Here is a 27,941-nt window from a genome sequence, read left to right as displayed (position 1 = left end):
GTTGTGACATTTTTAGATATTACTAGTCAGATATTACTGCACTGTTGAAGCTAGAAACACAAGCATTTCGCTACACCTGCATTAACATCTGCTAAACAGGTGTATAACAAATCAAATTAGACTTGATTTGATTTAATATTATGTCAAACTTTAAAAAAAATGTAAAGTTTTTGCAATGGTCTGAGGATCTCTAAGACAAGGTATCATGTATATTGCTTGAACAACTATGGAATATTATGATAAATCGAAAACAAATATGCCCATGAACGAAATATGCAGACTTATTTGGAAATCATAGAACATTGTGCAACATTGAGGGAATGTTCTGTGCAACTTATATGAATATCACAAGAATATTCTGGCAACATCCACAGACAACTCCCATAACTTAATTAAATGTTCTGGAAACCTGTAGCCCTTTCCTGCAGTCAAATTAGTGGTCTCAATGGTGGAATGTTATTCATATTTTTCATAATTAATTGTTTTAATTAATATATTTCATAATTAATACACCTCACAATGTTCCCAACAGACGGTTCCCTCAACCTAATGAAACATTCTGATAACCTTTAAAGAACAGATTACATGTGTTCTAGGAACGTTTCTGCAACACCAGGTGAATGTTTTTTTACAAACATTCTATAATCATCAGCACGACAGGACAGTTTTATGGTATGAGAACATTTTCCGTGACCTAACGAATGATGTGGAAACTTCAAAGAACAAATTTGGGTTTACTGGAAATGCTCCGTTAAATGAGTTAACCATTTTTTTGTAAATTTGATGCGAACTCCCCGTTTTTTTCCGTAGCGCTCATAAGCTTCCATGAATTTCAAAAGAAAGCTTGACCTGGGCCTGAACATCAGACTCCAGGGCCCTTTATTGCAGAGTTGTGTCAATGACGTGGTCAGTTTACAATTGGCTAACATTTATCATGTGGTATGTGCAGGCTGAAACATGGTGTGTTCAGAAGCAATCATAAACTTGAACATTTGAAACAAGCATGGTAACAAACTTTAACCATCAGCTGTCAGAGCAGCGTACCGATTACTGCACCTGTACACAGCCCATCTGTAAATAGCCCACCCAACTACCTGATCCCCATACTATTTATTTTTTGCTCCTTTGCACCCCATCATCTGCAGTGATAATGCTAAATTGTAATTATTTCGCCACTATGGCCTATTTATTGCCTTACCTCCCTAATCTTACTACATTTGCACACACTGTACATATCATTTTCTATTGTGTTATTGACTGTATGTTTGTTTATCCCATGTGTAACTCTGTGGTGTTGTTTTTTTGTCACACTGCTTTGCTTTATCTTGGCCAGGTTGCAGTTGTAAATGAGAACTTGTTCTTAACTGGCCTACCTAGTTAAATAACGTTTTTTTTAAAATGGTTACATGTTCTTAATTAACGGAGTACTATGAATTATTACAATCAATTACAATACTTGTTACACTGTAATTTGATATGTAATTACACACTGTAATAACAAACCCTTAAAATCAAGAGGTACAGCTGTTTTATTAACCCCATCAACTACTTTGATTAAGCTAACTTCTCACTGTTGAATTAACTGCCATCGACATTTCTGAAATGTTAGATTATAATACTGGGGGAGCACATTCTAAGAATGAGACAATTAGCTAACAATGTTACTTAAGTTCCCTTGATAAACCATTTACAAACAGTTTGTAAAGAGTTTACTCACCATCATTATTCCTACATTTGAAAATGTCAATAAGAAATCTGTAAATAGCATTAATTCGTCTGGCATGGACTCTACAAGGTGTCGAAAGCATTCCACAGGAATGCTGGCCTATGTTGACTCCAATTCTTCCCACAGTTGTGTCAAGTTGGCTGGATGTCCTTTGGGTGGTGAACCATTCTTGATACACACGGGAAACTGTTGAGTGTGAAAACCCCAGCAGCGTTGCAATTCTTGACACAAACTGGTGCGCCTGGGACCTACTACCATACCCCATTCAAAGGCTCTTAAGTGTTTTGTCTTGCCCATTCGCCCTCTGAATGGCACATATACATACAATCCATGTCTGAAGGGCTTAAAAATCCTTCTTTGACCTCTCCTCCCCTTCATCTACACTGATTTAATTGGATTAAAGTGACATCAATAAGGAATCATAGCGTTCACCAGGATTCACCTGGTCAGTATATGTCATGGTAAGAGCAGGTGTTCTTAATGTTTTATATACTCAATGTATGTCATGAATGGGATATAAGGACGCAGGCCTCGTTATTTTCCCTAGAATTTCGAAGCAAACAGCTGGAGGCAGGGCTTTCTCCGATAGAGCTCCATTTTTTATGGAATGGTCTACCTATCCATGTGAGAAACATAGACTCGGTCTCGACCTTTAAGTCTTCATTGAAGACTCATCTCTTCAATAGGTCGTATGATTGAGTGTAGTGTCGCCCAGGGGTGCGAAGGTGAATGGAAAGGCATTGGAGCGACGAACCGCCCTTGCTGTCTCTGCCTGGCCGGTTCCCCTCTCTCCACTGGGATTCTCTTCCTCTGAACCTATTACGGGGGCTGAGTCACTGGCTTACTAGTGCTCTTCCATGCCATCCCTAGGAGGGGTGCGTCACTTGAGTGGGTTGAGTCACTGACGTGATTTTCCTGTCCAGGTTGGAACCCCCTAGAGTTCGTGCCATGGGGGAGATCTTCCTGGGCTATACTCAGCCTTGTCTTAGGGTAGTAAGTTGGTGGTTTTGTGGATATCCCTCTGGTGGTGTGGGACTACCTGGACTGATGACTCCTTGCTGTCCCCAGTCCACCTGGTCGTGCTGCTGCTCCAGTTTCAACTGTTCTGCCTGCGGCTATGGAACCCTGACCTGTTCACCGAATGTGCTACCTTGTACCAGACCTGCTGTTTTTGACTCTCTCTCTACCTCACCTGCTGTCTCGAACTCTGAATGCTTGGCTATGAAAAGCCAACTGACATTTACTCCTGAAGTGCTGACCTTTTGCACCCTCTGTTGCACCCTCTACAACCACTATGATTATTATTATTTGACACTGCTGGTCACCTATGAACATATGAACATCTTGGTCATGTACTGTTGTACTCTCCACCTGGCACAACCAGAAGAGGACTGGCCACCCCTCAGAGCCTGGTTCCTCTCTAGGTTTCTTCCTAGGTTCTTGCCTTTCGAGGGAGTTTTTCCTAGCCACCATGCTTCTACAGCTGCATTGCTTGCTGTTTGGGGTTTTAGGCTGGGTTTCTGCATCACACTTTGTGGCATCAGCTGATGTAAGAAGGGCTTTATAAATACATTTGATTGATTGATATTAATTAATTGTTAATGAGTGCATTTGTAAATGTGGGTACATGCTCTTACTAATACTTTGGGGGGCTATTAGCCCATACAAATGCATTGAATGACATATTCACTACAGATTCACCTCCCCAAAAATCGAAAGGAAGTTTGTTCTGAGGTGTCTGTCCTATATCTGAGAGATACATGAAATATCAGGAAACAATTATTTTTTTCTACATGTATGTAACCCCTCATTTCTGGTACTAAGCTGTCTCCATATACAGTATACTTCCATTTTTAAAAAATCAACTGGTACCGGGGAACATTTGGACAAGTCTTGTGAGACCTGTGGGCATCCTAGAGCAAAACCGACATGTACGTGTTCGTGAGAGTCTCACCTTTCCACAAAGGGGTCATTAGTGTGTAGCCTAAACTGTTCGGACACTACAGACAGAAGTTGGAAGATTAGCTGTATCGACTTCAGACGAGTCCAAGGGTTGTAGAGCAAAACGGAGAACACCATAGTTTTTGTGAGAGTTTCATCATTCCATAGAGGGTCATAATAGCTTGTAGGTCAAACCATTCGGACGCTATAAATGATTTTGTGAGAAGAAAGATTTTCGGGTTGTCTGATGGTCTAAGAAACACCGCTCTAGCTCTGTCAACTTTCACCACAGATACGGATGTGCAACATACAGTAGGTGGATGCAGTGGATTGAGGTGCAGCCAATGCAAAACAACTGATGTCTCTAGCTTAAACTGACAGATTTTTATGGAGATACTCTACCTACATGTACATATTACCTCAATTACCTCAACTAACCGGTGCTTCCGCACATTGACTCTGTACCAGTATCCCCTGTATATAGCCTTGCTATTGTTATTTTTCTGCTGCTGTTTAATTATTAGTTATTTTAATTTTCTATTTTTTAACACAAATTTTTCTTAAAACTTCTTTAAGCATTTTTGGTTAAGGGCTTGTAGGTAAGCATTTCACTGTAATACCTGCTGTATTCGGCACGTGTGACAATTTTTTTTATTTGATATTATTATTATGTTAATTCAATTTCTGCGGGGGTGTGGACATTATGGGATTGACAAACTATTTTGCAGATCCTAATCTAAAGTGTGCACTATATACACTTTATAAACATTTATAAATGACTTCTTACTCCCCAAAAGCTGGCCACATTAGTAGACATTACCTGATTCTCCACCAATGGCAAAACATACAACAACTAAAACATGCAATTTTCAAGGACATTCAGAGACTTGGCTGTGTGTTTAGGGTCGTTGTCTTGCTGGAAGGTGAACCTTCGCCCCAGTCTTAGGTCCTCAGTGCTCTGTAGCAGTTTTTCATCAAGGATCTCTCTGTACTTTTCTCCGTTCATCTTTCCTTCGATCCTAACTAGTCTCCCTGTCAAGGGTGTGCGTACTGGTAACTGGTAGTAATCAACAACCAATTTGACAGAGCTTGAAGACTTTTGAAAAGAGTAATGTGCAAATATTGCACAATCCAGGTGTGGAAAGCTCTTACCCGGATAGACTCACAGCTGTAATCAAATCAAATTATATTTGTCATGTGTGCCAAATACAACTGGTGTAGACCTTACAGTGAAATGGTGACTTACAAGCCCTTAACCACCAATGCAGTTTTAAGAAAATACCCCCCAAAAAGTAAGAGATAAGAAGAACAAATAATTAAAGAGCAGCAGTAAATAACAATAGCAGGGCTATATACAGTGGGTAATGATACAGAGTCAATGTGCGGGGGCACCGGTGTCGTGGTAATCGAGGTAATCACTGCCTCTGGTGCTTCTGCAAAGTATTGGGTTTGAATGCTTATTGCTAAATTAGATATTTCTGTATTTCATTTTCAAATAATTTCCAGAAATTTCTAAAAACATGTTTTCACTTTGTGATTATGGGATATTGTGTAGATTCTGGCTGTAACACAACAAAATGTGAAATAACTCAAGGGGTATGAATACTTTCTGAAGGCACTGTATAGACGTCTATGTTGGGGTCAAAGGTAAGCCGGATCGGACCTGAAGTCTTTGGATGTTGAAATCAAGGCCTGTCCAGACTTGACAAAATCTGAACCAAACATATACAGTATTCATACCCATTGACTTTTTCCACATTTTGTTGTGTTACAAATTGGTATTAAAATGTATTGAATTGTCTTTTTTTAATGAATGAAAATTAAACTGTAAGATATCTTCATTTGATTCCCATCTCCCATCTCCACAGAGGATTCAACCCCCTGAGTCATGTTAGAATCACCTTTGGTAGCGATTACAGCTGAGCCTTTTGGGGTAAATCTCCTAGAGCTTTGCACACTTTGATTGTATAATATTTGCAGATTATTCTTTTTTAAACTCCTCAAGCTCTGTCAAGTTGGTTGTCACTGCTAGACAGCCATTTTCAAGCTGATTTAAGTAAAAACTCTAACTAATTAATTACATCACCATGCTCAAAGGGATATTCAGTGTCTGCTTTTTTTAACCAATCTGCCAATAGGTGCCAGTCTTTGCAGAGCATTGGAAAACCTCCCTGGTCTTTGTGGTTGAATCTGTGTTTGAAATTCACTGCTCGACGGCGGGACCTTACAGATGATTATATGTGTGGGGTACAAAGATGAGGTTGTCATTAAAAAATCATGTTAAACAGTATTATTGCACACAGAGTGAGTCCCAATGTTTACTCCTGAACTTATTTAGGCTTGCAATAACAAAGGGATTGAATACTTATTGACTCAAGACATTTCACTTTTTCATTTGTAAAAAATATTGAAAAACATAACTCCGCTTTGACATTATGGGGTATTGTGTGTAGACCATTGACCCAAAAATCTTAATTTAATACATTTTTAATTCAGGCTGTAACACAACAACATTTGGAAAAAGTGGTGTGAATACTTTCAGAAGGCATTGTACTAACCGCAGTTCTATGAACTAAGTAGCTCATACAGTGGATTGAAAATCTGTCTAGAATATCACTTATATGCCGATGCGCGTATGCTTTTCAACTGTCTTCCAATTATGATTCTACTCCGACTACTAATTGGATTTGTCAAAGTGTATATATCAATATACATGAGTGAGGTTGTGGACAGGCTGATTTGATAGATTAGTGTTAATGGCAAGGAGAAAACTTGGCCTCAGCAAATCCCACTGCTACTTTGACAGATTTAATTTGCTAACCCTTGTTAATAACAGACAATTTTCATCTATCACTGTGCTAATGGCTAAATTTGAAGAGTACTTTGTACCAAGCCAGAACGTCACGTTTGAGAGATACAAGTTTTTCTCTCATGATCAGAATCAGGGAGTCAGTTTTGACCAGTATTTGAGCTGAGCTGAACACACTGAGCAAAACGTGTGAATTAGAAAATCTGAAAGACTCACTAGTGAAAGACAGGATAGTCTGTGACATACTTGATAATGGATTCAAGGAGAGATTGCTGCGTGAGCAAGATTTAACTTTGGATAAAGCAGTGAATATGTGTGGAGCAGCTGAAACCACCAGAACACAAGTTAAAGAGCTGTGCAGGGATGAGACGTCAGTGCATGCAATAAAAAGAGAGGAGCACCACACACAATGCATTACAAAACAAAAACAAGCAAAAGAGAGAAATCAAAACGCTACATGTGGAAAATGTGGATTTATCCACAAGCCAAAAAAAGGCCTGGCATATAGCAAATCATGTAACAACTGTGGGAAAAATAATAATTTCTCAAAATGCTGCAAAGCTGAGGCTACAAAGAAAAAGGTTCACACAGTCGAGGATGTTGAAGAATTCTTTGTTGATTCTGTGGAAATATGCAATGCAGTAAATGCTGAATGGATTGCGCCATTGACTGTGAATGAAACTATAATACCTTTCAAGCTTGATACTGGAGCACAGGTAAACCTGTTGTTGCTGGATGACTACAAAACGCTGAAAGCGAAGAGCAAAATACACCCGGTGAAAATGAAGGTTACTGGTTATACTGGGGAGAACGTACCAGTCAAAGGTAGCTGCATAGTAACTTTACAGCACAAAGGAAAACAGTTCAGAGCACAGCTGCTGATTGTGGAAAAGAGTGTACAGCATATTCTAGGAATCAATGCATGTGAAAAGCTCAATTTGTTGAAAAGAGTGTATGTAGTGACGTCACAGACTTAAAATGACCAAGAATCGCTACTGGCTGAGTATGAGGATGTGTTTGAGGGTCTTGGATGTTTAACAGGAGAACACAAAATATGTACTGATGACAAAATTACTCCAGTTGTGCATGCATTGCACTGAGGAAAAAGCTCAAAGAGGAACTGGGAACCATGGAAAAGATGGACGTCATCACAATAATGGATGAACCTACAGACTGGGTAAGTTCACTGGTTATCGTGGTGAAAAAGGACAGCGGTCTCAGGAAATGTCTAGACCCGAGAGATCTCAACGAAGCAATCAAGAGAGAGCATTTCAAGTTGCCAACCAGAGAAGAGATAATGTCGCAGTTTGCTGGAGCGAAGTGGGTCAGTAAGCTTGATGCCTCATCAGGATTCTGCCAAATGAAGTTAGATGATGCAAGCTCAGGGCTATGCACATTCAACACACCTGAGGGCAGGTACAGATTTCTTCGTCTACCATATGGGATTCTCTCAGCGCCAGAGGTCTACCATAAGACAATCCACATGATCTTCGAGCACATTCCAGGAGTGGAGACTATGATGGATGACATCATCGTCTGGGGGTCCACAAAAGAAGAACATGATGTGAGAGTGAGACAAGTGCTGGACCTGACACGGAAAGTAAAACTAAAACTAAACAAGGACAAATGCGAGTTTGGTGTGAAAACACTTACCTTCGTGGGAGACGTACTTTCAGAGGACGGAGTCAAACCAGACCCGAGGAAAACATCAGCCATCAACAACATGTAGCGCCTAAAGAACAAGGACGATGAGAGACGCTTAATGGGTATGATCATCTACCATGCAAAGTTCATACCTCAACTGTCAGCACAGTCCACTCCACTCAGATGTCTTCTGGAACAGAAAAAGGAATGGGAATGGTCACATGAACAGGAAAACTGCTTCAAAAACCTAAAGAAGACAATCACAGAAGGGCCAGTGCTCAGGTTCTATGATCCAGAGAAAAGCACAAGGATTTCTGCAGACGTGTCACAGTTTGGCCTGGGAGCAGTTCTTCTGCAACAGCATGACGACACACGGCAACCTGTCGCTTATGCATCCAGAGCCTTGACAGGCGCAGAGACAAGGTATGCACAAATAGAGAAAGAACTACTGGCGAGCACATACATTTGCAAAAGTTTTCACCAATACATCTAGGGACGAAACTTAGAAGTAGAAACCGACCACAAACCTGTGGTGTCAATCATGTCTAAGCCACTGAATGATTGTCCAATGAGAATCCAGAGAATGTTGATCAGACTGCAAAAGTATGATGTGAAGATGATCTACACCCGGGAAAGTTCATGTTCGCCGCCGACACTCTTTCTCGAGCAGTCGACAAGAATGAGAGCTTCGACACACAGAAAAACACTGAAATTCAGACCTACGTCGACATGATCGTAGCATCACTTCCTGTGTCTTCTGAGAGAATGGAGCAGATCAAAAGAGAAACCACAGCTGACCAAACAATGACAGAGTTGAAAGAAACAACAGAAAAACAACTGTCCATACAAGGATTACTGGATGTGCTGAGCCGAGCTCACCGTTGTGGATGACATAGTGTTCAAAGGCAACAAGATTGTCATTCCCATGACACTATGCACAGAAATGCTACAGAAAACACACGAGGGCCACTTGGGTGAGGAAAAATGCAAACGACGAGCACGAGAAGTAATGTACTGGCCAAGAATGAACCAGGAAATCAGACAGACCACTGCTTCATGTGAACTGTGTTTGACCTACAGGCCAAAGCAGCAAGCACAGCCACTAATGCTTCATCCAGTAACCAACAGACCCTACTACAAAGTTGGAGTTGACCTTTTTGACTGCAGTGGCAAAAGTCACATTGTTGTTACCGACTACTGCTCAAACTACCCTGAAGTAGCACACTGCCAACTACCTCCAGCAAAGCTGCAATCACCTACCTGAAATCAGTCTTTGCAAGACATGGGGTTGTGTCTGAACTGTACTCGGACAATGGCCGCAGTTCTCAAGTTCCGAATTCCGATTCCGACGCAACACCTCCAGCCCCAACTACCCAAGGTCCAATGGCTTAGCAGAGAGTTCCCTCAAAATTGTCAAAGGTCTGATGAAAAAGGCACACGATGGAAAGGAGGATTTCCTAAGAAATCTGATGATCTACCGCAGCGCACAGCTGCAGAACGGACATTCACCTGCACAAATGTTGATGGGACGTCGCATCAGAACCAACCTAACCATCCATGAGGACTTGCTAACACCCAGAGGTGCTCACAAAGTCAAACTTGTGAAGGAAAAACAGAAAGACAAACAAAAACAGCGACACGACAAAAGTTCAAGACACTTACCTGAACTGAAACCTGGAAATCATGTACGACTCCGAGACATCACTACAGGAACCTGGATGCAGCAAGGGTGTGCAGAGACAAGTTGCACCGCGATCCTATGAGATGCAAACGGAGCATGGATCACAACTGAGACAAAACAGAGTGGATCTAAGGCTTCAGCCATTCACTCAAGTGACTGAGGATCATCAGGAGGATACTGCTGAAGCGTCAAATGCCTTCAGAAATGGACAATTCAGTCAGAACACAATGAACAATGTCCGCTGTCCAACTATTTCAGGAAGCACTTTAGTGATCACAGGCCTCTCTCATCTTTTTAAGTGGGAGAACTTGCACAATTGGAGCTGACTAAATACTTTTTTGCCCCACTGTATATGTTCATTAAAAATAGTTAAACCTACACCCCGGTTTGTCATTATATAAGGAACAAACATAACAATCCTTGACTGGCCTTTTCTTAGCAAGATAACAACAAATTGATTGTCTTTCAACCTGCCCTAAATAATGTCATAGACTTTCTGTTGGTTATAGATTCAGTCAACACCATAAAACCCACATTGGACTGACTGTAATGGGAGGTACTGTAAACAGACAACAGATGAGTTACAGTACCTGAGAGATGAGACAAACTGAGAGCTTGTTGCTTGGAAACGGTTTGCCTCAGAGTGCACAGGATGTGCCCCAATGTTAGAGATTCAACACCTAACCTAATAAAAGGTGGTGGTGTTATTTGACTGGCCTCAGTTGTGGGGTTGTGTGTCAGACCGGGTGAACAGGACACACAGACAGTCCAACTGTCTCTTTCTTTGTCAATGGTAAGAGATGTTAAAATAGTATTACAGTATGATCAAATAAGGATATTTGATTTATTGGTGCTGTATCTGGTGTGTTGTTGACTGTGTGGTTGACTGATTCATATTGTCGTATTTTCTCTAGGCTCTCCATAGCCTGGAATACACGCCTGTTCACTACTGTTCCTGCTCCAATTGAGAAGGACTTGGAATCAGCATCAAGAATTGCAGGTCCAATTAGCATTACTTCAGAAACAAGCACAAAACCCCAAATGCTGAACTAACTGTTTCAGTGAAGGTATGCATGGACGGAATCATTGAGGTGAAACAATAGTGTAACGGAGCACATTTCAGTTGGTATTTCAGTCTCGGCTCTCCGCCCCACAGATGGAGAACCACACATTCAGCATGGACCTTCTCAAGCTAGAGGGGGTTAAAGTCATCTATCAGTCCACCTACCCTGCCTTCATACTCCTCCTTATCATCTACATCTTCACAATGGTGGCCAACATCGGCCTCACAGTGCTAATCTGCATGGAAAGGAGCCTGCACCACCCCATGTACATCCTCCTTTGCAACATGTCTTTCAACGATGCTCTCAGTATCACCACCATCATACCTCGAGTGCTGTTCGACATTTTAACACCTAGATCAGAGAGATATATTACCTACAACGAGTGTTTCACCCAAGCATTTTTGGGTCACTGGTTTGGTTCAAACTTTCATACGATACTGATGATCATGGCTTTTGACAGGTATTTGGCCATCTGCAACCCTCTGCGATACGCCACCATCATGAACAACAAAATGCTGGTGAAGTTGTGTGTGTTTGCTTGGGTGGTGTCCCTTGTCTTTGTGGCTGTACTCCTGGGCCTCACCCTCCGCTTGTCACGCTGCAGGTCGGAAATCATCAACCCTTGGTGTGACAATGCCTCATTATTCAAGCTCTCCTGTGAGAGTGTGCTTATAAATAACATTTATGGACTATTTTTCACCACTATCTTCTTCATCGCCTCCATGGGGAGTGTGGCTCTGACATACATTAGAATCACCATGGTGTGTGTGAGGAGTAAGAGCAAGTCGCTAAACAGCAAAGCTCTGCACACCTGTTTCACACACCTGGCTGTATACCTCATTATGCTGATGACAGGTTTCATCATTGTCTTTCTTCATCGCTACCCTGAGTGGTCAGACCACAGGAAACTTGCATCAATTATGTTTTATGTGGTTCCTCCTGCACTGAACCCCATTATCTATGGGCTGCAGTCCAAAGACATTCGCAAACTAGTTGTAAATATCTCCCATTGCAAGAAAGTTTCACCATGACTTTAACACACATTATATTGTTCACATATGTACAAACATGTACACATTCAATTGTATGCCAAGAGGAGAGAAACATTTACATTATTACTCATAATTTGTCATTTTCATCCTCGACCTTGGTGGTTGTCAAGCACCAGTGTGGTTTACTGAGGCTAAGGGTGAATAGGAGGAACTGTTCCCTTCGCGTCCTTGACACCAAGTAGGTGAGCTCATACAGGTGTCTTGGGTTTCATATTGACAGCAGGCTGTGCAGGTGCACCATGTGGAGGACATGTGCTCACGCATCCAACAGTGCCTGTACTTCCTCTATCGACTCAGGGTTTATGGAGTAAACAAGAACATAATGCTTCTCCTCTATCGAACAACCATTGGAGTCGATCCTACGCTACAGCATTTTTACTTGGTTTGGCTTCCTGAAAGGGCAGCTCAAAGCCCAAATCCTGAGACTGACCTAGACAGCAGGGAAGCTCATATAGGCATGACATATATCTGGCTAGCAGGCTTAAATAATGTAGAACTGCCAACAAGTGACAACCTTTCCATGGCATAACATTTTTTGTGTGTGTGGGGAGGGGGGTGTATGATGATGTATTCTATGTAGAAGCAGCAGCACTTTTTAATTATCCACAACAAAGTATCTATCCTCTCATAATCTCCCCCTCCTCAACCCCACATCTTTACAGAAATATGTATACAGTGTATGTATATTCGATGTCAGTATAGCAATAATTGAATGTAATATATGAATTATAGCATATCATTTATCTTTTTATATTCAAATAAAGGGTTTTTCCAAAATCTGAATGAGTTATTTATTCTATCCCAGCATTGTCAGTACTTAGGTTGAGCTGCCCTCTGCCGTTGACTATTGAACAATGCAGAAGTATTCAGGGGTGTTCTGTGAATCATTTAGTCCCCCATCATCTAATCTTTTCAAATAAACACATGTCAAATATGGGTGTACATGTGAAAGCCACATTGGTAGTAATTTCCGGACCGAATCTTGCATGGGATAGCTAGCTGGCTCCTCGATGAATGTTGACACATCACACACATGATCATTGTGTAAAGCTATGGCAAGTGGCTCGACGATTATGCTGAAGAGAGGAGTGGACAGTGGTCAGCCCTTCCTAGTGCCACACTGTAAATTAAAATATTGAGAAAGTATTTGACCCAACTGAATCCAGAAAACATGAGTGGACAGTGGTCAGTCCTGCCTCGTGCCATAAGGTTTATGAATTATTATTGAATTTATAACTGAATCTACATAATCTGAAATTACCACTTTTGATTTGGAAGATGGTAGAAGTAAATAATAATCAGAATCTATAATATTGAGACCATGGGACTATAAGGTTCTATCTGGCATTTTGGTAAAAAATGAGTTTTTCACGTAGAATTGCTCTTTAGGTGGTCCTTCACATGTGAGAAACTGTATGTCAGATTTTTTTTTCTATCTGCACAAACATCTTTGAACTTTGAGGTACTAATACTTTAATGTAAGGTGATGCACTTATTGAGTCATGAAAGAGGAAGACATCACAAAATAGTTCAGAGATCTTGGACTTGAAAAGTGCTAATTACTATCTCAAAATTCAGAACAGAACAGAACAGCTATTACTCACCTAGTTTTTTCTTTGACGAGTCGGACGCAAATTATTTACTTCAGACACCGGACAAGGCCCAAATCCTCGCCATTCGCATGAAGAAGATACAGAGATTTAGGTCAGGGTGCCATGAAAGAATCCGACGGCGAGTGGGTAACCCGCCTCTACCATCAATCCTATTAGCCAACGTGCAATCATTGGATAATAAACTGGCTGAGCTCCGATCAAGACTATCATACCAACGGGACATTAAAAAGTGTAATATCTTGTGTTTCACCAAGTCGTAGCTGAACAACGACATGGATAACATACAGCTGGCTGGGTTTTCCGTACATCTGTCACGGCTTTCTTCCTGGGAAGGAGAGGCGGACCAAAATGCAGCGTGGTTAGGGTTAAGCATCTTTAATAAAGATGAATACCGAGAAACACTACAAATATACAAAACAATAAATGTGAAAACTGAAACAGTCCTGTGTGGTGAAACAAACACAGACACGGAAATAATCACCCACAAAATACCCAAAGAATATGGCTGCCTAAATATGGTTCACCATCAGAGACAACGATAAACACCTGCCTCTGATTGAGAACCACTCTAGGCAACCATAGACTTTCCTAGACAACTAAACTGAACACAACCCCATTAATCTAATAAACCCCTAGACAAGACGAAACACAATAAATCACCCATGTCACACCCTGGCCTAACCAAAATAATAAAGAAAACAAAGATAACTAAGGCCAGGGCGTGACAGTACCCCCCCCCCCTCCTCCCCCAAAGGTGCGGACTCCTGGCTGCACACCTAAACCCATAGGGGAGGGTTTGGGTGGGCGTCTCTGGCGCCACTCCACCATAGTCTTAGTCCGCTTTTTTAGCGTCCTTTGAGTGGCGACCCTCGCTGCCGACCTTGGCCTAATAACCCTAATAAAGGGCCCACCTGGACTGAGGGGTGCCTCATTTAGGACTAAGAGGTAGCTCAGGCAGGTTGACGGCTCTGGCGAATCCTGGCTGAATGGCGGCTCTGGCAGATCCTGGCTGACTGGCAGCTCTGGCAGATCCTGGCTGACTGGCGGCTCTGGCAGATCCTGGCTGACTGGCGGCTCTGGCAGATCCTGGCTGACTGGCGGCTCTGGCAGATCCTGGCTGACTGGCGGCTCTGGCAGATCCTGGCTGACTGGCGACTCTGGAAGAACCTGGCTGACTGGCGACTCTGGAAGAACCTGGCTGACTGGCGACTCTGGCGGCTCCATGCTGACTGGCGACTCTGGCGGCTCCATGCTGACTGGCGACTCTGGCGGCTCTATGCTGACTGGCGACTCTGGCGGCTCCATGCTGACTGGTGACTCTGGCGGCTCCATGCTGACTGGCGACTCTGGCGGCTCCATGCTGACTGGCGACTCTGGCGGCTCCATGCTGACTGGCGACTCTGGCGGCTCATGACAGGCGGGAGACTCTAGCAGCTCTGGACAGGCGGGAGAATCTAGCAGCTCTGGACAGGCGGGAGACTCTAGCAGCTCTGGACAGGTGGGAGACTCTAGCAGCTCTGGACAGGCGGGAGACTCTAGCAGCTTTGGACGGACGGGCAGCTCAGGCAGCGCCGGACAGGTGGGAGACTCCGGCTGCGCTGGAGAGGAGGAAGGCTCTGGCAGCGCTGGACAGGCGAGGCGCACTGCAGGCCTGGTGCGTGGTGCCGGCACTGGTGGTACTAGGCCGAGGACACGCACCTCAGGGCGAGTGCGGGGAGCTGCCACCGGAGGGCTGGTGCGTGGAGGTGGTACTGGATAGACCGGACCGTGCAGGAGCACTGGAGCTCTTGAGTACTGAGCCTGCCCAACCTTACCCGGTTGAATGCTCCCGGTCGCCCTGCCAATGCGGCGAGGTGGAATAGCCCGCACTGGGCTGTGCAGGCGAACCGGGGACACCATGCGTAAGGCTGGTGCCATGTACGCCGGCCCAAGGAGACGCACTGGAGACCAGATGCGTAGAGCCGGCTTCATGACACCTGGCTTGATGCTCACTCTAGCCCGGCCGATATGAGGAGCTGGTATGTACCGCACCGGGCTATGCACCCGCACTGGGGACACCGTGCGCTCCACAGCATAACACGGTGCCTGCCCGGTCTCTCTCGCCCTCCGGTAAGCACAGAAAGTTGGCGCAGGTCTCCTACCTGGCTTCATCATACTCCCTGTGTGCCTCTGCCCAATACATTTTTGGGGCTGACTCTCGGGCTTCCTTGCCAGCCGTGTTCCCTCGTATCGCCGGCTCCTCTCTCCGGCTGCCTCTGCTCTCCTAGCTGCCTCCACCTGTTCCCATGGGAGCCGATCCTTTCCCGCCAGGATCTCCTCCCATGTGTAGCAACCCTTGCCGTCCAACACATCATCCCATGTCCATTCCTCCTTGTGATGCTCCTGCTGCCGCTGCCTGTCACCATGCCGCTTGGTCCTGTTGTGGTGGGTGATTCTGTCACGGCTTTCTTCCTGGGAAGGACAGGCGGACCAAAACGCAGCGTGGTTAGGGTTAAACATCTTTAATAAAGATTAATACCGAGAAACACTACAAATATACAAAACAATAAATGTGAAAACTGAAACAGTCCTGTGTGGTGAAACAAACACAAACACGGAAATAATCACCCACAAAATACCCAAAGAATATGGCTGCCTAAATATGGTTCCCAATCAGAGACAACGATAAACACCTGCCTCTGATTGAGAACCACTCTAGGCAACCATATACTTTCCTAGACAACTAAACTGAACACAACCCCATTAATCTAATAAACCCCTAGACAAGACGAAACACAATAAATCACCCATGTCACACCCTGGCCTAACCAAAATAATAAAGAAAACAAAGATAACTAAGGCCAGGGCGTGACAACATCGACATAGAACAGCTGCCTCCGGTAAGACAAGGGGTGGTGGTCTGTGTCTATTTGTTAATAACTGTGCACAAAATCTAATATTAATGAAGACTCAAGGTTTTGCTCACCTGAGATAGAGTATCTCATGATAAGCTGTAGACCACACTATCTACCAAGAGAGTTTTCATCAATATTTTTCATAGCTGTCTATTTACTACCACAAACCGATGCTTGCACTAAGACCGCACACAACTAGCTGTATAAGGCCATAAGCAAACAAGAAATTGTACCAGTGAATCACTCAATAAGGAAGTGGTCAGATGACGCAGATGCTAAGCTACAGGACTGTTTTGCTCCCACAGACTGGAGTATGTTCCGGGATTCTTCCGATGGCATTGAGGAGTACAGTCACGGTCTTCATCAATAAGTGCATCGATGAAGTCGTCCCCACAGTGACCGCACGTACATACCCCAACCAGAAGCCATGGATTAAAGGCAATTTCCACACTAAACTAAAGTGTAGAGTTGCCGCTTTCAAGGAGCAGGACTCTAACCCGGACGCTTATAAGAAATCCCGCTTTGCCTTCCGACAAACCATCAAACAGGAAAAGCATTAATACAGGACTAAGATGGAATCATATTATACCGGTTCCAATGCTCGTCGGATATGGCAGGGCTTGCAAACTATTATGGACTACAAAGGGAAGCACAGCTGTGAGCTGCCCGGTGACACGAGCCTACCAAACAAACTAAATTACTTCTCTGCGCGCTTCGAGGCAAGCAAAACTGAAGCATGCATGAGAGCACCAGCTGTTCCGGACAACTGTGTTATCATGCTCTCCGTAGCCGCTGTGAGTTTTTAAACAGGTCAACATTCAGGTTACCAGGATGTGTACTCCGAGCATGCGCTGACCAACTGGCAAGTGTCTTCACTGACATTTTCAACCTGTCCCTGACCGAGTCTGTAATACCAACATGTTCCAAGCAGACCCAAGAACACCAAGGTAACCTGCCTAAATGACTACCGACCCGTAGCACTAACGTCTGTAGTCATGAAGTGCTTTGAAAGGCTGGTCATGGCATACATCAACACCATTATCCTAGAAACCCTAGACCCACTCCAATTTGCATTCCGCCCCAACAGATCCATAGATGATGTAATTTATATTGCACTCCACACTGCCTTTTCCCACCTGGACAAAATGAACACCTACGTGAGAATGCTATTCATTGATTACAGGTCAGCGTTCAACACCATAGTGCCCTCCAAGCTCATCACTAAGCTAAGGACCCTGGGACTGAACACCTCTCTCTGCAACTGAATCCTGGACTTCCTGATGGGCCGCTCCCAGGTGGTATGGGTAGGTAACAACACATCTGCCACGTTGATCCTCAACACAGAGGCCCCTCAGGGGTGCATGCTCAGTCCCCTCCTGTACATCCTGTTCACTCATGACTGCATGGCCAAGCACAACTCCAACATCATCATTAAGTTTACCGACGACAAGACAGTGGTAGGCCTGATCCCCGACTACGATAAGACAGCCTATAGGGAAGAGGTCAGAGACCTGGCCGTGTGGTGCCAGGATAACAACCTCTCCCTCAACATGATCAAGACAAAAGGAGATGATCGTGGACTACAGGAAAAGGAGGGTCGAGTACGCCCCCATTCTCATCGACGGAGCTGTAGTGGAGCAGGTTGAGAGCTTCAAGTTCCTTGGTGTCCACATCACCAACAAACTGTCATGGTCCAAACACACCAAGACTGTCGTAAAGAGGGCACAACAAAACATATTCCCCTTCGGGAGACTGAAAAGATTTGGCATGGGTCCTCAGATCCTCAAAAAGTTATACAGCTGCACCATCGAGAGCATCCTGACTGGTTGCATCACTGCTTGGTATGGCAACTGCTCAGCCTCCAACTGCAAGGCACTACAGAGGGTACTGCATACGTCCCAGTACATCACAGGGGCCAAGCTTCCTGCCATCCAAGACCTCTATAACAGGCGGTGTCAGAGGAAAACCCTAAAAATTGCCAAAGACTCCAGCCACCCTAGTCATAGACTGTTCTCTCTGCTACTGTACGGCAAGCGGTTCCGGACCGCCAAGTCTAGGTCTAAAAGGCTTCCTAACAGCTTTAACCCCCAAGCCATAAGACTCCGGAACAGCTAACCAAATGGCTACCCGGACTATTTGCATTGACCCCTCACCCCCATTTTTACGCTGCTGCTACTGTCTGTTTATTGTCTATGCACAGTCACTTTCCCTCTACCTACATATTACTTCAATTACCTCTACTAACCTGTGCACCCGCACACTGACACTGTACTGATACCCCCTGTATATAGCCTCGTTACTGTTATTTTATTGTTGCTCTTTAATTATTAGCTATTTTTATATTTTCTTCTCTTTTCATTTTTATTTATTTATTGTTTATTCAGTAAATACTTTCTTAAAATGCCTTGTTGGTTAAGGGCTTGTAAGTAAGCATTTCGCTGTAATCTGTGCATGTGACAAATAACATTTTATTTTATGTTATTCAAAATTAGGAAGTAGTTTACTGACTTTAGGTATCAGAGACCAGAAGAATATATCCGTTTACTCATCCAGAGCTAAGCTTTGTTGCTTGTTCTCAGGGGATCAGGGGTGAATGCAAGCCAGTACTTTCTCGTATGGAATACATGTCACATGGAATGACGCTGGAGAGACGAAGCAGGAACAGGGAGTCAAACATTTAATAAAGAACGTACATGGAACGAGACAGGAACAGCATCAGCGTACAGCGTACCGGTAAAACATGAGCTTATCACAATAATTAAAACAAAGATGAATAGAAAACTGTAGGCTATTACACCATCATTTATCATTTACGACTGTCAGAGCATGCAAAAGTAGCAAAGCACTTGAAAACAGGTGGTATAAGTGGTGTGGTTCTACATGAACACAACATTCTTGCCAATGCAAAGATGACTGGCTGGGGTTGAGACGCGTGCGGACAGCAATGGACATGCATCAAACATTTCAGGCTAAAAGTGTGCCTAATGCCAGTAAACAAATGTCATTACATTATTTGGTGTTTTAATTGACGTCTCTTTCCATTCATCAAATGGTAGGTGCCATGATTTGAATTATTTTGGATTGTACAAATGTGCACAGGTAGCCTACCTTTTGAAGTGATTTGTTTAACCATCATATGAAAACATAAATTCCTGGTTACAGTTTAATTACATGTCTTTACTATTCAGCTCATTAAATAAATCCACATAGGAGGTCCAATACAGGGAAGAAAAGGATATAGTGTACTTGTCATTTTAGTGAACTATTGCTTTAAAAATGTGTGATGAACATGAATGAATATATTTGATGATATGATTAGAAAGAATGAAGGGTATTTTCTTTTAATAGTCATTAAATGTCTACTTTTCTATTTAAATAATTTTAAAATTCTGTACCAGACAGAACCTTTTTACTAAACCCAGATTGGCATTACAGAACTACAAGGTTCAATTTGCAATTGCAATCCCCTAAAAAATTGGTTTAAAAAATGTCTCAGGATTTGCGCTTTAATAACTGGCTCACCAAGAAACAAATATAAAAATGATATATATTTTTTATAACTATTTGTTTTTATACTGAAATGCCTACTTAAAATGTGATGTATAAAGCATTGCAAACACCTCAACCAGACGGTTGAGTTGCCCAATTAGGAATTCGTATTAGGATTTGCATAGACTTTTAAAATCATCAAAAAATGACTTAACATTATGTCTGCTTCAGTTACTTATAATGGAAGATACATTTGTGTGCCAAAACATGAAAATTAAAATATACAGTACCAGTCAAAAGTTTGGAAACACCTATTCATTCAAGGGTTTTTCTTTATTTTTACTATTTTCTACATTGTAGAATAATAGTGAATACATCAAAACTATGACATAACACATATGGTATCATGTAGCAAGCAAATAAGTGTTAAAGAAATCAAATATATTTCAGATTTTAGATTCTTCAAAGTAGCCAGCCTTTGCCTTGATGACAGCTTTGCACACTCTTGGCATTCTCTCAACCAGCATCATGAGGTAGTCACCTGGAATGCATTTCAATTAACAGGTGTGCCTTGGTAAAGTTAATTGTGGAATTTCTTTCCTTTCCTAATACATTTGAGCCAATCATTTGTGTTGTGACAAGTTAGGGGTGGAATACAGAGATAGCTCTATTTGGTGAAAGACCAAGTCCATGATATGGCAAGAATAAGCTAAGAGAAATGACAGTCCATCATTACTTTAAGACATGAAGGTCAGTCAAGAACTTTGAAAGTTTCTTCAAGTGCAGTCGCAAAAACTACCAAGCGCTATGATGAAACTGGCTCTCATGAGGACCACCACAGGAAAGGAAGACCCAGAGTTACCTCTGCTGCAGAGGATAAGTTCATTAGAGTTACCAGCCTCAGAAATCTGCAATTAACTGCACGTTTGATTGCAGTCCCAGTAACATACACATCTCAACATTAACTGTTCAGAGGAGACTTGGTGAATCAGGCCAAACTTTTGTCCAAACTTTTGACTGGTATGTATGTAAATTAATGCATTAACTGTTAATAATGGTGCCCATAATACCTGTAAAATGAAATGTACTGAAACATATTGAAGATAACAGGCAAACAGTAAATGCTGAAACGAATATGAAAATATTATTCCATTTACACAGACCAAAAACAATATTTCTCCATTGTCCAAATAACATTCATTTAATGGGTAACTCAACCAACTGGTAGACAACATTTTTCTAGTTGTTAAAATGATAAAACAACATTTGAATAATTTCATCATTCCAAAACTATGTTTTAGAGGTCAACAACATTTTACAGTCTTGTAATTTCCAATTTTATATACAGTGCCTTCGGAAAGTATTCAGATCCACATTTTGTTACGTTACAACCTTATTCTAAAATCAATTAAATCGTTTTTTCCACGCATCAATATAAACACAATACCGCATAATGACAAAGCAAAAACTGCTTTTTTAATAAGGTTTACAAATTTATTAAAAAAATTACAAAACTGAAATATCACATTTACATAAGTATTCAGACCCTTTACTCAGTACTTTGTTGAAACACCTTTGGCAGCGAATTCAACCTTAAGTCTTCTTGGGTATGACATTACAAGCTTGGCACACCTGTATTTGGGGAGTTTCTCCCATTCTTCTCTGCAGATCCTCTCAAGCTCTGTCAGGTTGGATGGGGAGAATTGCTGCACAGTTATTTTCAGGTTTCTCCAGAGATGTTCGATCGAGTTCAAGTCCAGGCTCTGGCTGGGCCACTCAATGACATTCAGAGACTTGTTCCGAAGCCACTCCTGCATTGTCTTGGCTGTCTGCTCAGTGTCGTTCTCCTGTAGGAAGGTGAACCTTCACCCCAGTCTGAGATCCTAAGCACTCTGGAGCAGGTGTTCATCAAGGATCTCTCTGTACTTTGCTCTGTTCATCTTTGCCTCGATCCTGACTAGTCTCCCAGTCCGTGCCGCTGGCAAAACATCATCACAGCATGAGGCTGCCACCACCATGCTTCACCGTAGGGATGGTGACATGTTTCCTCCAGAACTGAAGCTTGGCATTCAGGCCAAAGAGTTCAATATTGGTTTTATCTGACCAAAGAATCTTGTATCTCATGTTCTGAGAGTCCTTTAGGTGACTTTTGGCAAACTCCAAGCGGGCTGTCATGTGCCTTTTACTGAGGAGTGGCTTCCGTCTGGCCACTCTACCATAAAGGTCTAATTGGTGTAGTGCTGCAAAGAGGTTGTCCTTCTGGAAGGTTCTCCCATCTCCAAAGAGGAAGTCTGGAGCTCTGTCAGGGCCCTTCTCCCCTGATTGCTCAGTTTGGCCGGACGGCCGGCTCTAGGAAGTGCTTCCAAACTTCATACATTTAAGAATGATGGAGGCCACTGTGTTCTTGGGGACCTTCAATGCTGCAGAACATTTTTGGTACCCTTCCCCAGATCTGTGCCTCAACACAATCCTGTCACTGAGCTCTACGTACAATTTCTTCGACCTCATGGCTTGGCTTTTGCTCTGACTTGCACTGTCAACTGTGGGACTTTATATAGACAGGTGTGTGCCTTTCCAAATCATGTCCAATCAATTGAATTTACCACAGGTGGACTCCAATCAATGATGATCAATGGAAACAGGACTTGAGCTCAATTTCTAGTCTCATTGCAAAGGTTCTGAATACCTATGTAAATAAGGTATTCCTGTTTTCTGTTTTAATACATTTGCAAAAAAATCTGAAAACCTGTTTTCGCTTTGTCATTATGGGGTATTGTGTGTAGATTGATGAGTAAATTGTTTTATTTGGTCATTAACATAACAACATGTGGAAAAAGTCAAGGGGTCTGAATACTTTCTGAAGGCACCGTATAATTAATACTGAAAATGTGTGATTAATGAGGTTTGGTTTGCTACAGGTTCACTGCCTGGCAGCTGGCTCAGCACAACAACAGTTCATGACTGAGGGCTGGCCTCCCTGACCAACATCCATGCCAAAACCCTCATACAAATTCTAACTACTACCACCCCTGCCAACATGTTTGTAAAGTGGTGGTAAGCTGAACCTCGTGAATTTAGTAATAGTACAAACTTTGGAGAGGTGTGTGACCACTTGGAGACGCCAGTTAGACCTTTTACGCAAACCCTTGTAATTATTTTGTCTTATGTTGCACCTACCTCACATTTTCCATAAATATTGTTATTATGTTACTGAATGTACAGTGTCCAAACTATTTTCAGTAAAGGATTAAGGAAAATGTTTTCACAAAAATGTGTTTGTTCACGGAAAATAATTTAAAAGTATGCATTAATTAGGAGTCTGTATTATAAAAGTTGGCAAAAATGAATGTAGACATTAATAAATGCATTTCTATATCTTCCAAAACCTTTCAAACAATAGTGGAGAATAACAAACATTGTGGTGCAGTGGCTTCAAAACAGTGCACCCTGTCAGTCATAATGTATATACATAACTGTCAAAAAGAAACATGAGGTGACAGAGGTTGGTTGAGTGGTAAAACCGTCAACTCTAGAGAACACATATCCCTTACTGGAGACTGGGGTTCAATTCCTGTTTCTGTTTTGTCCACCTATGCCAATCACCCACTATTCTTCCTAAAAAAGGGCAATGGAATTCCATTTTGCTTTTAAAAACTAACATGAAAAATTGACTGCACACACAATGCCAAAATGGACTAGCCTACATCACTCAAGTTACAATCTGAAGTGATAGAGGAAGTGATAGAGGAATTAAATTCCTATATGTTTAATACCCAATTAAATTAAATTTACTCAGCCCATTTCTAAAGATTTGTAAGAAACGTATTTGCATAAAATGGGCGGAGACCAGTCTCAAAATCAAGCACTAGCGTTTATTCTCGAGAGTACTGAACATGATACAATTTACAACAGGTTATAAACTGAAAATGACGTCATTAGGTTTCGAACTGTCCCGTCTCTCCACCACTCCGGTACAATGGCAGTATAGTTCTCAAGCCTTCCTATATCCTAAGATAATTTATGACCATGCCAAGGTATTGAGGATTAAAATAAAATTCATACATTTATACAGTAAAATAATAGTATTCTGATTAGTCAGTCCTGATTGAAATGTATACATAATTAGTCAGAATCCCTTAACAAGTTGCCAATTATTTTTCCTGGAGTTTGATTTCACCAGAGGCCTCCAACCTTGTAACCATGCTTGGGAGTTTGGGTTGGGAGTGTTACCATGTTCAGGGTTTTGGATAAAAGGCTGTGATGCTGTTTCAGTCTTGAGGGGTGGAAGAGAACTCAGAAACCAAAGAGAGGACCCTGTGGAAGATCATCTCACCCTTTTTGTTAGTGTTATACTTCAACAATTTATGTCAGGGACAATCCTTCTTATGTTATCTAATGTGCTTGTTGTGATGCTGATGTTTTATGTTAGAGTTGAAAGTGTTATTGTGTCCATTGTATCTACATCTATTGAATTATACAACATTGAATTATAGTCAGTTGTTCTCTTTTGTGAAATATATTATGTTGGTTTGTTTTTGGTTACTTTTTTAACTTTTTCATTAAATAATTTGGTTAAATATATTGACAGTATTTGTTCCAAAACAGTAAGTATTTAAGGAGAGGCAGGGTAATGAACAAGGATTATCAAATTGTATTTGTTGCTTGGTACCCCTTTTCTTAAAGTCATAATACCACTGGTATTTATTTGGTATTTATTATTAAATAACGTTATTGCATTCTCCTGCAGGTTGTGACATTCATTCTGGGTGGCAAATGGAGAACCACACCTACCCTAAGAACATGTTCCTCCTGGAGGGGTTAAAAGTCACTCAACAGTCCTCCTACCCTGCCTTCATCCTTCTCCTCATCATCTACATCTTCACGATGGTATCCAACATCGGCCTCATACTACTGATCTCCGTTGAGAGGAGCCTGCACCAGCCCATGTACATCCTCTTCTGCAACCTACCTCTCAATGATGCTCTTGGAGCCACGGTTATCATCCCTCGTTTGCTGAGTGATATATTTGTGGCAAGCGCAGATCGCTACATTAACAACGTTGCGTGTGCCATCCAAGCATTTTGCGCCCACATGTTTGGCACAACATCACATACAATACTGATTATCATGGCCTTTGATAGATATGTGGCCATCTGCTACCCCCTACGATATGCCACCATCATGACCAACAGGATGATCGCAAAACTGACTTTTTTTGCCTGGGGGTCTGCCTTTCTGCTTGTGGGGGTCCTCCTGGGCCTCACACTCAGCCTGTCACAATGCAGATTTGAAATCTTCAACCCCTTCTGTGACAATGCCTCGTTATTCAAGCTCTCCTGTGAAAGCGTTATAATTAACAATATCTATGGACTCACTTTTACCATCCTACTCCTGGGGTCCTCCATAGGAAGTGTGACACTAACATACCTTAAGATAGCTATGGTGTGTGTGAGAAACAAAAACAGGGTTCTGAATAGCAGGGCCTTGCAGACCTGCTCCACACACCTGTCTGTGTACATCATCATGCTGGTGTCCGGTTTCATCATCATCTTTCTCCATCGCTTCCCTCAGTGGGCCGACCACAGGAAACTGTCAGCCATTTTGTTTCATGTGGTTCCTCCTTGGCTCAATCCTATTATATACGGTCTGCAGACCAAAGAGATCAGACAGAAAATCTTCAACAAGTTTCAAAATAATAAAGTGACTGTACGATGAATGGTTGTAAGAAAAAAATATGTATTAATTCTTATTCTGATTTGTCTCTCTCTCCCTCTCTCTCTCTCGTTATGAAAAGCCAACTGACATTGGTGTTGAATTGTTGCACCCTCTAGGCCATGGGTTCACATTTTCACTCTGAGGCCCATTTCCAGCATTGGGGAACATCACCCCCCCAGCACATGTGCACATGTGCGACATCTATTTCTATGGGCACAGGCACAGTTCTTGACACAAACTGTTCCCACCCCTCTTATTGGTGGAGAGAATTTAGCACGTCAAGCTAATTTACAGAGTAGTCATGGATTGTGCAACTTCCATTGTTTAGTTGAAGTGGAACTGGCAGCATTTTATCAACATGAAATCTTTTTATTTTTTTCCACTGACAAGCGAGCACTTAGATATGGTCATTTTCATGTTTTCATAAATTTCTCGATTTTTTGGGAATTACGTATACTAAAGCATTTGTAAAAATTCTATTAGACTAATTTTCAACGGAAATATGGGCAGGGTCTCTAGTTTTTTTTGTGGGGGCCTTACCGTTAAACACTTCCGGACAATATTTTGCATTTAGCAAACTAACTCGCTATCGCTATCACAACTTCCAAAACATGGATTCACGCAAAATGTGCCTTTTATGTTCAGTAAGGGATGCCACAATAACTGACAGAAAAGAAAGCTGTTCATGGAGCAGGAGTGTTTTAACCACCAAACATTGTAGAGGAGGGAGTGCTGTTGTGGTAAAGCAAGCGGTAGCGGAGCTCCAAGTCGAGGTCCAAGAGGCTTCTTAACAGCTTCTACCCCAAGCCATAAGACTCCTGAACAGCTAATCAAAGGGCTACCCAGACCCCTCTTTTACGCTGCTGCTACTCTCTGTTTATTATCTATGCATGGTCACTTCTACTCTACCTACACGCACATATTACCTCAATTACCTCGACTAACCGGTACCCCCGCACATTGAATCTGTACTGGTACAGTGCCCCCTGTATGTAGCCTCGCTATTGTTATTTTACTGCTGCTGTTTAATTATTTGTTTCTTCTATTTTTTACAGAACACATTTTTCTTCACTTCTTAAAGCATTGTGGTTAAGTGCTTGAAAGTAAGCATTTCACTGTAAGGTTTACACCTGTTGTATTCGGGGCATGTGACAAAAAAAATGTGATTTGATTTATGTTGGCCACATACCACACCCCCACGGGCCTTATTGCTTAAATATGTACTGTATATAGTTTCCTGTTCAATCTGATTAATTTTAAGGCTCCTACATGTATTGTACCTTTGCCTGTTCCTGATAATTACAGGGATCCACTAGAATCAGGGGTGGGCAAATTCCAGTCCTCGAGGGCCTGATTGGTGTCACAATTTTGCCCCAGCCCCAGCTAAAACACCTGACCCCAATAATCACCTAATCATGATCTTCAGTTTAGAATGCAATTTGATTAATCAGCTGTGTTTGCTAGGGATGGAGAAAAGTGTGACACCAATCAGGCCCTCGAAGACTGGAGTTGCCCACCCCTGCATGGTGCTGCAATCATTCCAAAATGTCTCTAACAGACCAAGAGGGAAGACAACTGTTTATCAAGTGCCACATTGTTTTTCATAATTTGTGCCACTTGAAAACCAAACCCAGAATCAAACTGAAAACACATTTGAAACCCTCCTATTCCTTCATTTAAAAATGTTAAGTATTAAAGAAAATGTCAACAAAGTGGAATTTCATAGTGTTTTATTAACACCATAATTTGCCAAGTGCAAGATGAGTTACGGTATGCTCAGTTCATGAAGTGCTATATGAAAAAATATTCATAATTCATAAGGACTTATCCTTAGGCATTAGATAAACATGTATGAAGAGAGCTGTACAAGGCAAGCCATAAAACAATTATGCAAATATAATCATGTAAATATGCATATGAAGGGAACTGTGCAAGACAACAAAATAAAGTGTTACGCTTAGATAATAAGGTAGAGCTGACAGAGAGACCTTTAGAAGGCACAAAATATGAGAACTATTTAAAAACACAAAGTATTAGGCCCTGAGCCTAAATACCACATAGTTTAACATATTTGGAGCACAGAGTTAGTCTGCCTGACTGGAACTCATATACTGTCCTTGTCAGCATATGTACGAAATACAATGTCTTCAGTTCAGGGATAACATCAGCACTGAAATTCACATCAACAATAACAACCTGCCCGGATGGAGCCCAGACAGTAGTTTGCATCTCTCCAGTCCTGTGCAGAACATGCCCATTTGCCCCTGCATGTAGTACCCCAAAAAATCAAATCAAATGTATTTGTCATCTAAC

At 42.1% G+C, this 27,941-nt stretch overlaps 2 protein-coding genes across 3 annotated transcripts; both read left to right on the top strand.

The window, feature by feature from the left end:
• Positions 1 to 10,957: 10,957 nt before the first annotated feature.
• LOC139419512 (olfactory receptor 8G17-like) lies at positions 10,958 to 13,423 on the top strand. Of its 2 annotated transcripts, XM_071169471.1 has the most exons (2): positions 10,958 to 11,849; positions 13,401 to 13,423. In XM_071169471.1, exons 1-2 carry the CDS (start codon positions 10,958 to 10,960, stop codon positions 13,421 to 13,423), a joined length of 915 nt encoding a protein of 304 aa, XP_071025572.1. The 2 variants fall into 2 exon arrangements, with proteins under 2 accessions (XP_071025572.1, XP_071025571.1); XM_071169470.1 differs by lacking the exon at positions 13,401 to 13,423 and having other exon boundaries at positions 10,958 to 11,896.
• Positions 13,424 to 24,686: 11,263 nt separating this feature from the next.
• On the top strand, positions 24,687 to 25,628 carry LOC139419511 (olfactory receptor 52N5-like). Its single transcript, XM_071169469.1, has one exon. The coding sequence runs from the start codon at positions 24,687 to 24,689 to the stop codon at positions 25,626 to 25,628; it is 942 nt and encodes a 313-aa protein (XP_071025570.1).
• Positions 25,629 to 27,941: the final 2,313 nt, after the last annotated feature.

The sequence above is a fragment of the Oncorhynchus clarkii genome, chromosome 10 (genome assembly GCF_045791955.1).
Source record: "Oncorhynchus clarkii lewisi isolate Uvic-CL-2024 chromosome 10, UVic_Ocla_1.0, whole genome shotgun sequence".
Classification (NCBI taxonomy): Eukaryota; Metazoa; Chordata; class Actinopteri; order Salmoniformes; family Salmonidae; genus Oncorhynchus; species Oncorhynchus clarkii.
The sequence above is the reverse complement of the archived record's forward strand: the minus strand, read 5'-3'. Positions and strand labels throughout refer to the sequence as shown.

Coding starts and splice junctions, on each gene's coding strand:
- LOC139419512 (XM_071169470.1), top strand. CDS start 10,958: ATGGAGAACCACACATTCAGCATGGACCTTCTCAAGCTAGAGGGGGTT.
- LOC139419511 (XM_071169469.1), top strand. CDS start 24,687: ATGGAGAACCACACCTACCCTAAGAACATGTTCCTCCTGGAGGGGTTA.